The sequence below is a fragment of the Lepidochelys olivacea genome, assembly GCF_965140295.1.
Source record: "Lepidochelys olivacea isolate rLepOli2 genome assembly, chromosome: 7".
Taxonomy (NCBI): domain Eukaryota; kingdom Metazoa; phylum Chordata; order Testudines; family Cheloniidae; genus Lepidochelys; species Lepidochelys olivacea.
This window is the reverse complement of record NC_140417.1, coordinates 46046173-46063700: the sequence shown is the minus strand read 5'-3', so window position 1 is coordinate 46063700 and position 17528 is coordinate 46046173. Positions and strand designations below refer to the sequence as shown.

General features: G+C 40.0%; 1 protein-coding gene across 2 annotated transcripts in view; it reads right to left on the bottom strand.

The window, feature by feature from the left end:
• The window catches only part of DOCK3 (dedicator of cytokinesis 3), a 585745-nt gene that overhangs the window by 141846 nt on the left and 426371 nt on the right, over window positions 1-17528 (bottom strand). For both annotated transcript variants that reach the window (XM_084634267.1, XM_084634266.1), the window contains exons 13-14: window positions 15518-15606; window positions 11615-11740 (exon numbers count right to left, since the gene is read on the bottom strand). In XM_084634267.1, coding sequence (XP_084490393.1) covers window positions 11615-11740; window positions 15518-15606 — 215 coding nt within the window. The remainder of the gene's footprint in view (window positions 1-11614; window positions 11741-15517; window positions 15607-17528) is intronic.

Sequence of the window (17528 nt, the reverse complement as noted above, 5' to 3'; positions counted from 1 at the left end):
TACAATATTGTCCCTAGTCACCTGCATCGATCCCCTTAAAAAAAACCCACCTAGACCCTCTGCCCGATCCTGAACACCCAACCCCGACCTGGGCCAAACTCACCATGCTTAGGGTGTTCGCCAAGATGTGTGCTTGTCAAGGGACAGTGTGAAAGTGATTCGTATGTTAAAAGAGATGTATTTTACTGTAAAGATTCAATGCTGTGTGTGAACTAACCATCATGCTTCCTTGTATTTTTTCCTGTGCTCCTGCAGATGTGGCCTTCAGGGGAACCCCCTACACACCAGCGAAGGGCCACCGCCAGATAGGGAAGCGACCAAGGTGGAGTAAGGAGAACATGTTCCAAGAGGTGCCCCAATCCTCAGAGGCCGAAAAAAGAGAATGCAGGGAGTGGAGAGAGACCCTGAAGGAAAAATTTAAAATAGAAAGGCAGGACAGAAAGGAGACCAAGGAGCGCATTTGTAATGGGCCAGGAGCAGATGATAAAAGTGATGGAGGAGCAAACAGAGGTACTGAAGTCCCCAATCACGCTCCAGACAGAACACATGCATGCTCTCCCCGCTGCCCTGAAACAGATACAGAACTGCTTTCATGTCCTCCCCAAACTCCTCCCACACATTCCTTGATACTTCCTGGAACATCTCGGTATCCCATTCATTCCACCCCTTCAGACAGCTTCCAAAATGATGGCTGGACTTACACACAGCTATGAGAGCCAACGCTGCCCTGCACTCTTATCTCCCTTCCCACCAATCCTTTTGTGTGTGTTGTTAATTGGTATTTAATAAAAACAAACTCTCTGAAAGATAACCAATCTTTATTTGTCTCTTACTCATGGTGGTTGCTGCTGGTAGACATACACAGTGGCCTGATCATTTGCTGACCTCATATCCTGCTCACGAATCATCACAATTTTCATCTAAGGCAGCACGTTAACAAAGCATGGCAGAGTGCTGTATAGAAAGACACTTTACTGGTGCTCATTATCAAAATCTTGCCTCAAAGCCTCCCTGATTTGAATAGCCCCGTTTTGCCCCTCTAATAACCCTGGTATCTGGCTGCTCAAATTCAGCAGGCAGGCAATCCATCTCCGCACTCCACTCCAGGGGAAAACTTTTTATTCTTAGCCTCACAAATATTATGGAGCATGCAGCAGGCTGCTATGATTATGGGAATGTTTTCCTCATTTAGGCCTAACCTGCCATAAAGGCACTGCCAGCGTGCTTTAATCAGCCAAAGGCACATTCCACAGTCGTTCTGCACCTGCTCAGCCTATTCTTGAAGCACTCCTTGCTGTTGTCCAGATTTCTCATGTAAGGCTTCATGAGCCGTGGGAATAAGGAGTAGGCTGGGTCTCCCAGGATCACTACAGGCATTTCAACATCCCCCACTGGAATCTCTGGTCTGGAAAGGAAGTCCCTGCTTGGAGCTTTCTGTACAGGCCAGTGCTCCTGAAGACGCATGCATCATGCACCTTCCGAGACCACCCCACGTTGATGTCAGTGAAACGTCCGCATGATCCACAAGTGCCTGCAATACTATAGAGAAGTACCTCTTTCTACTGATGTACTCCATCACAAGATGGTCTGGGGCCAAAATTGGAATATGCATGCCATCTATTGCCCTTCCGCAGTTAGGGAATCCCATTGCCACAAAGCCATCCACTCTTTCACACATATTGCCAAGAGTCACAGTCCTTTATAACATGATGCAATTAATAGCTCTGCATAATTGCATTAACACAGCCCCAATGGTCAACTTCCTGACTCCAAACTGATTTGCGACTGACTGGTAGCTTAACCAGCTTCTACACAGCGATCGTCAGGCATTTCTCCGCTGAGAGGGCAGCTCTCATTTTGGAGTCCTTGTGCCGCAGTACTGGGGCGAGCTCCGCACACAGTTCCTGGAAGGTGGTTTTCCACATCCAAAAGTTCTGTAGCCACTGCTCATCATCCCAGACCTGCATAATGATGCAATCCCACCATTCAGTGCTTGTTTCCCGAGCCCAAAAGCAACTGTCCACCATGTTCAGTTGCTCTGTGAATGTCAAAAGTAATCTGGCGTTGTTTCTTTCCATGGCACACAGCAGGTCAGGCAACTCTGATTCCTGTTCAGATTTGGAGCTCATGATATACTGCATGACCATCCACGACATGTTCATAACAGTGACCACAACAGTAGAGAGCAGTGCAGGATCCAGCCTTTCAGACAGAGATGGCGGGTGCACAGTAAACAGGGCCCATTGAAAAATGCTGGGAAATGCAGTCGGAAGCCCATAGAATGCTGGGACAGAAAGACCTGCATCAGGGGACGTTGAGCCTGCACGCATGATGCACTGTGATCCACTCTGCTTTCCCACAACTCCTAGCTGCAGAAGGTGGCAAGTAGCACAGTGGGATGGCTACCCACAGTGCACTGCTCTCACTGTTGATGCTAGAGCACCAAGTATAGATGCACTCTGCTGACAGAAGGAGCATAGTGAGAACACGCACAAGTGGTGTAATTATACCGTTTTTGATTGTCAGCTTAACTTGCATCGACAAAACTCTGTAGTGTAGACAAGGCCTAAGGGTTGCACAGAAACCACAGCAAGTCTTCAGTCCCACATCAGTTCATTAACTGAAATTATCCACGTTCATTAATTACACTTAGAAAGCAAGAGGTGCTATTCCGCAACAAATGTTTAAACGGCAATGAGAGTGCAGCTTTAGGGTGACCAGATGTCCCGATTTTATAAGGACAGTCCTGATTTTTGGGTCTTTTTCTTATATAGGCTCCTGTTACCCCCCACCCCCGTCCCGACTTTTCACATTTGCTGTCTGGTCACCCTATGCAGCTTGCTTGTGACTAAAAAGGTCTTGTCAATGACTTTAGAAAATGATCTAAGTCAGCTTTAATACAGAATGGCAATGACATTTCAAATCAAAAGGCCTGGCTAACAGAATTCCTGCTCTTTAAATCAGATCTTTCACATCATTTATAAAACAAAAATAAACAAACAAAGAAGGACTTTTCTCACATACCAGCTAATCTATTTCCTCTGTGTGGCAAATGTGTAAATTGCAATGGCTCCCTGAAGCAGCAATAACTGATATTTCTCTATTCATGGTTTTGGGAGAAGAACAGTGTGGCTTGGAAGCCTGGATTGTTTAGGATGTCATATCTTTGTAAGAAGAATATTGCAGATTAGAAAATGGGATTAGTTGTAGCCTCATACCTTTAAGGCAGGAATAATACTGCTATAAGATTCATTTTGGGTGGCTGTCTAGGTTGAAATGAAATATGTAATAGAAATTTTCAATAGCATAGCACGAATGTCTCTGCTTGTATTACTTCTCTCAACAAAAGTGGGTCTAATTTCCAAAGCTAGGTATTAGCTGTTACTGAGCATATAAAGTTTGTAGAATTCACCTAGCCAGTTACTGCAATTTATTTCTCAGTGAAATGCCTTGAAAATGCTTTTGAGTGTGAAAAATGTTACATAAAACCAAATTATATTCTTCTGTATTTTATCAGAAAAATATACCCAAATGGGTCCTTCCTTCCTCCACTGGAGTTTTTTCCCCCCTCTCTGTTTATGAAGCCTCAGGTTCAGAAAATAAATCCTGATCAAGCTATAAACTTAGCAAGCTTTGGCAACTTCACTTATATGAAAATGAAATGCTCTATCTTCTAACCTAAAAATGCCATGAAAAGCTGCTATAACTATATATTGGTTTTGTATTTGTATATGTACCAAAAACGGAAAAGTGTACTGCAGAACGTTTGAAAATCGCGAATGCTCATCCTGTGTATTAATGGCTTTAAGCTGAAAATATCTTAAAAATATGAACTACTCTAGTTTAGTGACAACTTAGTAGCTGGCATCTATTATAGTAAGGAGATTTTTGCTGAAGGGATTTTCATGTTCTCTGTTGAAAGGGTTTACCATGATGTTCTGGCCACAAAGTAATTATACCTTATAGTAACAGTCTGCATTTATAAAAAGAAAAGGAGTACTTGTGGCACCTTAGAGACTAACAAATTTATTTGAGCATAAGCTTTTATGCATTTATGTAGCACTTTTCATTAGAGGATCTCAAAAATTTTTAACTACACTTACAACGACCTTTTGAGGAAAGGAATGAATATTATCCCTATTTTATATACGGGAAAAATGAGGTAAAGAGGTTACATGACTTGTTCAAGGTCACAGAATAAGCTAGAGACAGAACGGTAAATAAAACCTTGAAGTCTTGACTCTCAACATCTGTTTACAGAGTGGCCAGCTTTCTCCAGCTTTGCAGCCTTCTGAAATGGACTTAATACATCAATGTCCTTTTGGGAAAAAAGGCAGCTCAGTTCAGTTGGTATTTGTACCCAGCTTTCTGAATAATTGAAGAATATTTCAGTAAAAAGGAGTATTTACCCAGGGAGTCTTTACAGGATTTATTAAGTAAAAGTCCAGTCTCTCATGGCCTGCAAAGCCAGGCGATTAAGGACTATCTGTATATTAAAAACTTAACATGTGCGTCTTTTTATATCCAACTGTCGAAATGGCCCTATTTATGTAGGGCCCAATCCTGTGAGTTACTGAGCCCCCTCTATGCATCTTAAGTCACTGGGGCTCAGCAATAGGAGGTGATAGTATTTTATAGGATTGGACCCCTATACTCTATAAAAGAATGCCTGGTACTCATGGAGAGACAGTGGGGTAGAATGGGCAATCAAAATATATTTGTTTTTCAGTTCCCTGGTTCTGAAACAAAAACAAAAACCAAACAAAAAAATCCAAGAAACAATCAACCCAGACCACACAACACATGTAAAAATTAGGGTTCAGATCCTCAGCTGGTATAAATCAGCATATCTCAGTTTTGATCTTAGGCAGCCTGATTTTGCCACCCTTACAGTGGGTAGTACCTTCATCCATGAATAGTCCAATGGAAATAAATAGAGCTACTTAGTATGGTAATGTTCCAAACACGTAAGGATGACAGAATCAGGGCCGCGGTTAGCAGTATGATCATAAATTCTGTATCTTTTGAGCCTCACTAGATTTTTCTTGTAACAAATCACAATTAACCATAATCAGTATGATGTATAGAACCCTTAAGCAAAAGTTTCTCTTATACGGTATCATGCTATATCTGATTTATAACTACTCTCTTGTTCTTCCAATCACCACTGAAAACCTGTTAAGGGTCTACCGGGCCTGATTTGCATTTACACTAAGGACACTTTTCATTCTTTTGGCAGTGAAAGAATCCTTAAAGCTGGCGTAAATAAACTTGTCATAACGTAAATGAGTATCAGGTCCTATTCTTTCCTAAAAATGTGCATGAGACTATATTAATGTTAATAGGAACAATGGGAAAGTAGAAAGGGGACACACAACATCTATTATTATTTATTCTTTCTATTAAGGTATCATTATTGGGATTAGTACATGCATTTTAACCCTTGATGATCACTCTGGCTTTTGGTGAAGAAAATGGTCAGGCTGTATTTCGCTCTGCTTCTGAGGGGAACAAGGGAAAGACAGAATGTCACATTAATCTGCTTTCTGATAATAGATTTTTGGACCTTTGGATCCAAAGGAATTAATACAATGTCTTCTATAAATAGATTTATAGAGCCAGCAGGATATACCTACACAAATATTTGTATTTAGTGTCATGGTTTTGCTCCCAGACTAATTTGGAGAAAGTTGACCACTCTCTTTCCTTTCCTTCAACAAGATTTTTTTTTCATATTGATAGAATCATGCAATCTTCAGGGTGGGTAAGGCACACTAGTGGATGATTCAGCATATGCCCTTGTGTAAATAAATGACTGGTTTCACTATCCTTCCTGTCCTGGTTAGATAGGTGTCTTTTCTGTCCTTGAATATCAATGATCCAGAAACTTCCTTAACAGACTGTTCCATTTTTTCTCTCTGTTTTTACAAACAGATTCTTCTAATATTTTACCTAAAATTTTCCTTGCTCCATCTTAACCCTTGCTTATTTTCTTTTTTCTGACTAATGAAAATGATTGGTCTTCATTCTCTTTGTAACACATATTTATGCCTTTTTAATTGTTGTTTAACATATGCCTTTTTTTTATTCTTGTTAACCCTCTTCGCATAATTGTGCTCTGAGCAGCTGACAAGCCCTGTCATATCCTGTTATTAATGTTTCTCTTGCCATGACTTAGCGAACATTCAAAGCACTGATGCCCAAAGCTTTCTCAGCAGTGATTCTGATTCATCCTGTTATACTTAGCGACTCTGTCTGGAATACATTAGTGTGAAGAAATACTGATAATACACTGAAAATGCCCATCTGTTACCAAAGCTTCCCAGCAATGCTATTATGGTTTGTTACTTTTACCAATCCCCAACATTCCATGAAAAAAACATGAGGTAAAGATGGGGAAAAATCAAGCAATAAGCAAACATTACATAGAAAAGCAGAAACTTACACCCAACTATCTTCAGCTCTGCATCAGAAAGAAAGAGGAGAAAATGAAGGAAAAGTAAAGAGAGGAACCAGGACAATTAGAAAGGAGAGAGAGAGAAAAGAGAAAGAAACATCACTCACAAGTAAAAGATGAAGCATGCACTTTTCATCAGAGGATCAAAGTAAAAGACAGCATAGGTATCAGCACATGGGGAAGGGAAGGGATGTCCTTTGGGAAACTGACAAACACCATGCCTATGCAATAGATTTCTGATAGCAGATTCTGTATACAAATAAAGTTGCAATCCAAAAGGCAAGCAGCACATGCCTCATTACATTTATCTCTGGGGAAAGGTAAAATTATTGTCAGGATTAAATGAACGTTCTTAAATCCAATAGCAATTTAGAAAGAAACTTCATAAGCCTGGTATGACTGAATCCCTTCTGATTCACAAGGACACAGAACAGCATTACATTCATCAGGATGTTCTTCTCAGATCACAACACAATGAAAATCTCAGAACTTCTAAATTTAACATCGAAACAGACATGATTGTCCACAGAGACTTTAGCAATGCGCTGCACAGCTATGCAGGACATATGCATGACTTGACTGGTTCCAGTAATTCTGTTCCCTAATGATTGCTGGATATTAGTCAAGATTCTTGGTCGATGGGGGAAGAGAGGTTTATTAGAAGAATCCTCACCAGTGCCATTAAAAAAGCCAGGGAGGAAGAGGGGAAACTGGGAGAAAAGTAGTAACCTTACAATTTTAATGTTTGGATGTCTGGGGGCAAAGGGAACTTGCTGACTCCTCATAAAAAAGGAAGAGAAAAGAATGTTAAAGTTCATTTGAAATGGGTTTGAATACATTAAAGTTATTTGCTTTCTTTTGACAGTTTTTGGCTTAACAATCTGATCAGTGTACATGAGCAACATTAGGTGACACTGCCTCTACATGGTTATTAATCCTCTTTTGACCGTCACCTCTTGAAAACATGCATCTAGTTGCAAAGTATAATTCTGATAGAAACCTTTGGGCTCACTGCTAATCGTTTCAGAGAGAAGAAACCTTGTCTTTAATAACACAGCAATAGCTCTGAAGTAAAGCAGGGAGGAAAGCAGTCTGAAAGAGATTTAACAAATACGTGGACATGCTCAAGAGCTAACAAAAGCACCCAAAAGGTTTTGACTTGGTAACCAGTAAAGTCTTTTCTAAATCACTGAAAATACAAATAAAGTTGTCAGAAAATGAAGACTTTTGAATTTGACAGTGATAACACTGGAACGAAAGATTATGTAATCTTTATTCTCATAGTTCTGCTAATTCAATCCTAATTTATACTATCCCTGGTTCTCTAATACTGGACCTCTTCTAAACAAAGTCTATCAATTGCGTCAAACTGCATCATATGGATAAATATCTGCTACGGAATGGATGAGATCAAACACATTTTCACTTGTAAAAACATACATCTCCAGGGGTGAAGGGGAACTAACCTGCATCATTGAAATTCCCTTATTTTTTTTAGTATACTGATTTTGCTGATGGAGAGTTGTCCAGGTAATTAAGTGTTTGCATTATGCATCACTCCACATATGACTGCTTCTTTCTTCCTACCCACTTACACTGTGGTCATGTGCTCCTTTATACCTACTCTTCATCTCTGCATGGACTCTTCAAAGAAGGGTACTCGTTGTCAGGGAGTGTCCAATGTGCTTGTTGCCATTTCTGACATAACTGAGCCAAATTTTTCAAATGTGAGTGCCTAAAGTTAGGCACCTAATTCCATATTTAAGCATCTAAATAAGAGGCCTAATTTTCAGATATGCAGAACATCTGCAGCCACCATTGGATTTAACAGAGTTCTGGTGTTCAGCACCTCTAAAAAGAAAGAAACAATCATTTACCGTGATAACTGTGGTCCTTCAGGATGACTGTCCATGTAGGCCCACACTTTGGGGAGATGCACATCCCTGGTTCACAAGTATGGACTTTCTAGTAATCACTATCTGATGAGACTTTGGTTGCACCCGACCTCTCTCCACTCACTAATAATTGCCCCAACTGCCCCTCTGCATTCTTCTTTTAATTCAGGAATCCTTAATAAGAGACTCCAAAGAAGTGGCAAGGGGAGTGTGAATCCATATCCACAATCATCTCAAAGAACCACAGTTACTCTGGTATGCTGTTTTTCCTCCTTCAAGGATTGACAGTATGGATTCCCACGCTACTGGGGCAGCAGCATGAGGTGTCTCTGGTGAGCATTAGCTGAAAAGAGAGTGCAGGACAGGTTCTCTTGAATTGGGCACCAGATCTAGAGGCCAAGTCAAGGGATTACAACTGAATATGGAGCTGAAAGTCACAGCCTTGCATATTTCAATGATGGAAACACCATTAAGGCATTCTGTAGAAGCTGCTTTTAGTTTAATATTCCTGATGTCTCCCAGTGGCTGAACACCAGCAAAGTCACAGCAATAATGTACAAATAATCTTACTCATTTGGACAGCTTTTGTGTTGAGATGGACTGACTGCTAGACAAACCCCATAAGCTACAGTCTAGAAGATTTGTAGACTGAGTTGATACTACTAGAAGAAACCTCTTAGGCTTAGATTGGGGACAGCCCTTGCATGGGGACTGCTCCCCTTCGATTCCTTTGCAAACAAACTGCCTAAAAGAGGAGAGGCATGGAGGAGGCAGGGCAACCCCCACTTTATGACAGCCCCCAGAGCAGGGCTGGTGTCCCAGGAAGAGCAAAACCAAAGAGGGAAGCATTGAGGCCATTGAGCTATTCATTGAACCTGCTACACCTTTAGTGGTCTGAAGGAACCAAGGGGCAGTTCAACATACCCAAGAATGGGGATCCATTGGAGTAATTCATGAAGGAGAATCAGGCCACTTACCCAGGTGTCTAAATATGGATTTAAGCACTGCAATTTCAAAAGTCTGGCCCTGATGTCAACTACAGTAGTCCACTGAGTGGGAGTTGTGATTTTATCCTGATATACAACCTTTTGAATAGCAGACTGCAGAGTGATGTGGTACCATCATGCCATTGGGCCTGGCTTATAGAACACAGGTTTAGAATATAGTTAAATAAATGAAATCCTTTGGCATGCTCTTAGGCCAAAAAATGTCTTTGGTAAATTCACTAAAAAGACATTCACATTAAATGTGTGTCAACTAATTGAATTTCTTTAGCTTTAATCAAATTTATGAAAAATTTTTTGTGATCAATAAAACACAATTTTAATTTGAAATTGTTTCTTTTTTAATTCCCATGTAATTATCACAATATAGAATTTGGAGGTTAGCATCCCTGTGTCCTCATCCTCCTCTCTCACCCATCTTAATGCAAGAAATCCTGGTACTTTCAAAAGTGTTAAAATATATACAGTTCTAAACTTCTGATCATATCATTTACACTATATTTTCAAAAAATACTTCCCACATAATCCCTGCTGAGCTTTTCACTATGGTTTCTATAAAGACTGCCTGATAAGACTGAACGAACCAAAGATGTTAATGTGCCAGCACAGTTTTTCCAGTACAGAAATCCAACATTTCTCCCAAACACTGCTCACACAAAATTTCCCAAATCTACAAAATCCTTATTGGTTCTGATTCGTAATGTGAAGTGAGGGAGTGGCATTTCAAATGCTGGCATATCAAGTTTATGTATGTCAGAGAGTTTCTAGGCCAGTTCCTCATTACACTGCATGAATCAGGCTATATGATGCCAGCCTTCATGCCCATTGATCATAGGACTGGCCACATGCTAGTTTGGCCCCTAAATCAACTCAGCAGACTCAAGGCTGCTCTAATTTGTGCCCAAATGACAATGGACACAAGAGGCTATTCTGGCAGCCAGGGATAACTAGAATGCTGCAGCGCTGTGGCCAAGACTTCTATTGGAGGGGTTGAGTGTGCGTAGAATTAGGGATGCTGGGTGTGGGTTGCGGGAGGGGAGGGGAAATAGATGGTTTTACATGCACTTTGTGCTGTCAAACAAGGAAGAAGAGCTATATTAAACCTGAGAATCAGCTCCACAATGTGGGAACTCTCCTGTTTCCCCAGGCTTTTTATTATAGGAAAGAAAGGGTATGATAACTCTCTCTGGTTCTGAAACAGACAGCCCTATACTTATTTCTAATTAAAAAAAAGAGCAAAACAGTCTGTTGAATATATGTTACATATATCAATTTAATGAATTCTAGTACGGCTCTGTACTGCTTCAATGAAAAATACTTCAAATTGGCAATAGGTATTGTGACAGGGTCAGGCCAGATGGCTACAAGAGAGTGGTCGAAGGTAGATACATTAGTTCCAGGTTAAGCAGGTCCCTTTTCTCCTGGTAAGATAACAGGGACTATTCCAGAAACTCAGGAACTTTCTAGAACTAATTAAGGCAGAGAGGCCAATTAGGACACCTGTAGCCAAATGGGAAGCTGCTAGAATTAAGGCTAATCAGGATACCTGGTTTAAAAAGGCTGTCACTCCAGTTAGTGAGGTGTGCACGTAAGGAGTTGGGAGTGAGAGGACCTGCTGCTGGAGGACTGAGGAGTACAAGCATTAAAAGACATCAGGAGGAAGGTCCTGTGGTGAGGACAAAGAAGGTGTTGGGAGAAGGCCAAGGGGAAGTAGCCCAGGGAATTGTGGTTGTCGTGCAGCTGTTTCAGAAGGCACTCTAGACAGCTGTAGTCCACAGGGCCCTAGGCTGGAACCCGGGGTAGAGGGTGGGCCCGGGTTCCCCCCAAACCTCCCAACTCCTGACCCAACACAGGAGTTTCCACCAGAGGTGAAGGTCTCTGAGCTGGTCCCCGACCCACATGGTGGATCAGCAGAAACTGCGGGGATTGTTCTTACTCTTTTTTCCCCATGCTGGCCAGTGATGAGGTTAGCTGAGAGAACGGCAGATTCGAGCCATGAAAGTGGCCAAACGGAGAGCTACCGTGAATCTCTGAACGGAGCAAAATCCACCAATAAGCGCAGGACCCAACACGGTAGAGGAGCAACTTTGTCACAGTATGCTTTACTGCAATCAGGAATTTGTAATCTAGAACGTTTGTAATCTGGGAATGTCTTACATTATTGTCCATCCTTGAGTGAAAAACCATCCCATTTATCAATGCTTAAGAAAGACTGAACAATAGCATCTGTGTTTTATAGTTAGAGGAGATCTACCTACCTGGCATTATGACATCGGGGAAACCGAGTTTTCTGGTAATAGACACCCCCCTGTTAAAGATCATTGGGTTCTCCCTTCGAATCTGCTCCATGTCCCCACGAAGAAGCTGTAGAGAAATTATAAGTCCTGCAAGAAACAAAGTTGTTTATTTTTCCAGATCTGAGAGTTATAACTCAGTCCACATCAAACATATGTGGGAAATAATGGCTTGTATTACAGTATGTACAACACAATAATACACACAGCATTTTTTATTTGAATAATATTATGTATCTAAATCTGAAGTAATGCTGGAGAAACCAAACTGTTCTACAGAACCAGCTAGGAGCGTAATGTAATGTTATACAGGACTGTGGATTTGAAGTAAAAAATTAAACATTGCAGGTTGACTGTAAAACACTTATGAGGCACTATGTTTTTTCCCGGTACACACTAGGCTAGAACCACTTGGGAATAATAATGTAAACCTTTATCTTAATTGCCACATCAGTACAATGCTATAGGGTTTCCTTGAACTGTTTTCACTCTAACCTAACACCATACAACAATCTTGGAGCTCACTTTCACACTTTTGTTTCTTTAACCAACTGATGTGAGAATGTTTGTCTCTAATGGAATTCCCTCCAATACTTAGGACTGTCCCAGCAAAAGCAATGGTCAATTTGAATGCAAGCTCAGGACATAGAAAAGTACAAGCGACTTGGTAACTTCCTGCCCTGTTATGTGGCCCTTTCTATTCTCCATCAACTGAACAGTTGAAGAGGGATCAATTACATAAATTAATCTCAGCACAAGTGTTTGCATAGATCTTTCTCTAATTGCTTTTTATTTATATTATATTTCATCGTAAAAATTACATTAAAATAACGTTAACATTGCAAAGCCAAGCACTCTCAAGTTAGTAAGTGCCAGAATGTAGGTTGCCTGTGCAACCTTAATTCAGCCTCCCTGTGAGTATGCATTATTAATTGCATGATCATGTGCTATTTTTTTGCCCCACGATCCCTGCCTCATTCAGTTAAGGGTAGTTACTCAATTTTTTTTTATCCTCCATATCCAATTCCAGGCCTTATTTAACACACACTATCCAAACACTGCATGGAATACAAATTCCTGCATAGGCAACCTTAATTCTGGCATTTCCTAATTTTGGAATGCTTGACTTTGCAATCTTAACACTTTTTTAAATTGAGGGATTTTTATGTAATTTACCAATTAAAAAAAAAAACACCAGAAAAAGCAAAAAATCCATCACATGGAACCATACTGATTTCCAACATGGATGATAAGCAGGGTACAGACCTTTAGATTCACAGCACAGATCACCTGGGGTAATGGAGTAAAAGGCAGCAGCAGAAGGCTGTTATCCATGGTGGACCAATCACAAGAGGGGAATGAGACACACACTTCGCAAGTGGGATTCATAGCTATTTGCTGACAGCAGAGGAATAATAGAATCATAGAAGATTAGGGTTGGAAGAGCTCTCAGGAGGTCATCTAGTCCAACCCCCTGCTCAAAGCAGGACCAGAATATAGTAACTCAGGACTGTCTTCAATTTCAGGTTCTGTAGGGGAGTGTTCTCTAGTAGTTATAGACCCTTCTGCTTCAGTGGCCCCTAAGACTGTCTACTCATCCTTGACTTCTGCCCCCAATTCCTACACTGATCTTATCCACAACTCTAACACCGTGGCTCCTCCCACTGGTTTCTGTCCCCTCTATGCCACTCCCAGCTCCTTTTCCTCACAATCTCTGTTCCTATTTAGCCTACAACCAACCACCTCTTCTCTGCACTTCTGTCAACTTACCACACCTCTGCTCCCTGTTGCTATCCAGCCTACTCATGGGTCCTCCCTCTGCTCCTGGAGCAGTCATGATTGGCTGCTCTTTCCCTGTAAATAGGGAAGTGGGGAAGGCAGCCAATCAGAGGAGGCTTTCCCTCAGGTAGGCCTGAAATTTGCATGAGGGCAGGAGAGTCTCTCATTGCCAGACTGGCTCCAGCAGGGGCAAACTTGTGCTATTCGCAATAAAATCATAAGAGGTGGCAGCTCTGCATTCCTAACACCAGGACAACACTGCTGTCAAATTTAAGTGCCTGTTGCAAAGCATGGAGGCGCTACAGCTTCTCAACAAGCTGGTTAGAAATATTCTTTTAACATGGGTGAACAATATATTTTCCCCTATTCTTGTTCTCAAAAAATTTGGAGCTGCTTTTGCTGAAACTTTCAAATAAATAAATAAGCAATCATGCCAGAGGCAGGCACCTGTTATTGAAAATTTCAGCCCAAGTGGTTAAAGTTTAGCAAAGTTATGAGCAACTGTAAACAGAGTCTTATAACAAGAAGTGATGGGCAACCTTACCTATAGATGGCATTACAAACTCTACCTATAACATAACCCTGCTTGCTAGCTGCTTCATTTGCCTTCAGTTGTACCTAGTGCCCTTTATGCTAATGGGAATTATTGCAAATTCAGTGACATCATATTTGATATGTAAACAACTGAAATCCAGAAGAGATTAGGATTTAAACCTCAGTGGGGTCCTGCTGAATTCTAAATTTATTTTCCAACAAAAGCAAAACTGCCTGTACCTTTAAATGACTGTACATTAAGGTTTCAGAGTAGCAGCCGTATTAGTCTGTATTCGCATAAAGAAAAGGAGTACTTGTGGCACTTTAGAGACTAACAAATTTATTTGAGCATAAGCTTTCGTGAGCTACAGTTCACTTCATCGGATGCACATGTACATTAAGAGTAACACACAGTAGCATTTGGAATGGAATAGCAATTGCATTTCCAAATTAGCTATCTATGTCACTTATAAACTGAGGTGGCTGACAGGATAAGGAGAAAGATTAATTTACTCAACAAATTACAAATTTATCTTTAATTGATTTATTTAATTTAGTAAATCTGGACTCAGAATACGGTAAGAACTCTGCCAAGACAATAACTGCCCATGGCTATTTATGAAGCACTCTGCACTGCAACTATCAGAGCTAGTGTTCATGATAATTAATCTTCAGATATAAATGCACTGGTCTCTCTCTGGAAAAATCAGATAAGTATCTTAAAGAAATGCAATATTTACCCCTTCACAAATAGATTCATGGTGTCCTAAGATGAGCATGTCTCAGGTATGTGTCACTGCGGGAATCTTCATGGGAATACTTAGGTGGTATGATCCAGAATAATCAAGAGAGAGTCTAATTACATTTTTGACTCCTGTGCAAATCCTTCAGCTCCTGTAGAACTTCCCTCAATTTCTATCTAGGAACACTGAACAAGAAACACTGCTCCAAATGGATATATAAAATATTTTCGCCAGTACAGTTAGCTGATGATATTGTACACTTCCCTTGGCTACCGGTTTTCATAAGCAAGGGTAAAATGCCCAACAAAATTAAGAGTAGCCACAAATGAAAACTCAGAGATAGCCACTAGTTGTCTCCACTTTGATCTACAGACAATGGCATTGTACAGATATAATAAAGGAGAGACTTTAACATGCAGAATCTTTAATATTGCCAACAGTGCATGGGCAGGACAGAATCCAGTTTGACTTTCTGTATCCACGGCAAATTTGTAGGAGTGGTCGTTAGAGATTTTTTTTAACCTGTAAACTGAATAAATTTTATATGGAAATTATTAAAAACACAAACATGGAACCCCAAAATGCCATTTTCAGAGAGTCATGTATCAGAGTTGTAATGCCCTATAAATCTTTACCTGACGAAATACTAACATCAGCACAAATAAACAAACAACTAGAAAGAATGTATGATGCCTGGCAATGGGCTAGGTGTGACAGCATATCTTGTGGAACTTCTCTGCCCACAAAGAATTCTCAGTTTTATCAAGGTACACTTTAAGGGTTCTCTAGCCAAAAAATAAAAAAAAATTACCATAGTTTGAGCTGGGTGCTGTGTACTTGGTACTGGACTTGCGGATAATGTTTTCATGGATCTGATACCATTCATTTTCATTGTTGCACCTAAAATAAAAGGGACACTAGTTAAAGTTACCTGCTCTTTTTTTATCCAAATGATAAAAAGAGAGAAAGGTTTACTGCATATATTGTATGATTCCGTTTTGTGGGAGAAATCCAACACAAGCCTCTTTTTAACAGACAACAATGCACGTGTAATTTAATGAGGTCCTGCAAATACTATTACAGTATTGTATTTATAAAGTCAATATAGCAATATATTTTCAAAAAGTTTCCAGGATAGCAATTACAATATGTTTACTCATCTATCACTAGTACATAAGTTAAGTCTATTTTTTTGATTGATAAAAAAGTCAACTATTGATGTCAGTCCAGATGATGCACTGGTAATTTGTTCTATGAATAAATGTTATTTAACAATATTTGTCTAAGATAGCCAGCTGGACTGATCTTTAATAGTACAAACCATCCAGATACATTTCTTAGCTTATGTTAGCAGAAATAATGCCTATGAGCAGGGTACATTCTGAAATATTTTCTAACCAATATATCTTGGTCATGGTATTAGCTGCTTCAGATTTTATTGCAGAATGACTATATAATAATGCACACATCCACAGGATGCGTAAAAGATGATGTCTCCTGTTCTCATTTTTACAGATTGTTGATTTTCCACTTTTTACAGTTCGCTTTTCTAAGTCCCATCCACTTCTGACCTCTTCTTCAACTTTGTTCTCTCAAATATTAACTTAAAAATGAATGTTAATAATGAGCAATTAGAAAGGCAACTAAGAGACATATATAATAAAGAATGGGCTGGATTCTCCACTGTATTACTATATAGCTATGCTGAAGCCACTGGACTCATAGTGGCTTCAAACTGGTGTAATGCAGTGGAGAATCAGGCCCAATCTCTTCTCACTCTTCTGTCCCTCATCCTTTGTCCACAATTATCTGCTCTGCTATGTTACATCTAACACAGATTGTAAAACTCTTTAGGGGCAGAGATTTGTCTATTTAAAAACTGTAAAGCACTATGCCTACCTATGGGCTATATCAACAACCCAATGACTTATTTTTTTGACATAATAAAGTTCCCATGTATAGTAAACAGTTGGTTTTGAGTAACATAAAATAATAATGTATGTTCATTGGTATTTGAGACCTTTCTTCTTACTTCAAATTCTTTCGCAAATCTTCCCATGCAGGACAACCCACTATGGGTTTATGCTCTTTTAGTCTGACCCATTAAACTCAACTTTTCTCCAGTGGATGGATTCTTTCAGAGCATTACTTTGTATATGAGTGTTTATTTATATTGCTCAGCCCTTGATGATATTGTAGCCAGTATTTTTTTCTTAGATTCTTGTATATCAGGTGGGTAAATTTAATTATCTGAGATTACTGCAACTCTATTTTACTTACTCTATTTTACTTAGTCTTACAGTTGCTGAAGAACTGAGCAGTAAGTGACTACCCAAGGTCATTTAGTGAGTTTGTGACCCTCAGCCTTTGCTCTAACCATTGGAACACAATTAATGAGTAAGACAAGCAACCACAATAGCCAGCATAAAATATGCAATAGAAGACTGGGAAAGCAAGGAGATATACAGCTTAGAAAAAGCACATGGTCCCCTCTTTCCTCAGACTCTAGGGAGAACAGAACATTGTCTAAAAAGTGAATACCATCCATTTGCTGAAGTCCCATCAGTAACTGAGTAATGAGAGGCTCTGACAGATTTTATAGTCCCTTAAAGGCTTGACACTTGTAACTTCTTGACTTGCCCGATCAGTCAATACCTCGGAGTGTTACACAGGTGTAAAAATACTAATACCAGACTTGCTTCTTTGTCAGGCTTCCTTGTAGCTTTCTAGGTCTACAAGATTGCAAGAGCCACTTGCTATAAATGTAACATAGCCACAGGGCAGAAAGAACCCATAAGACCTCTGATCTCCACATTCATATA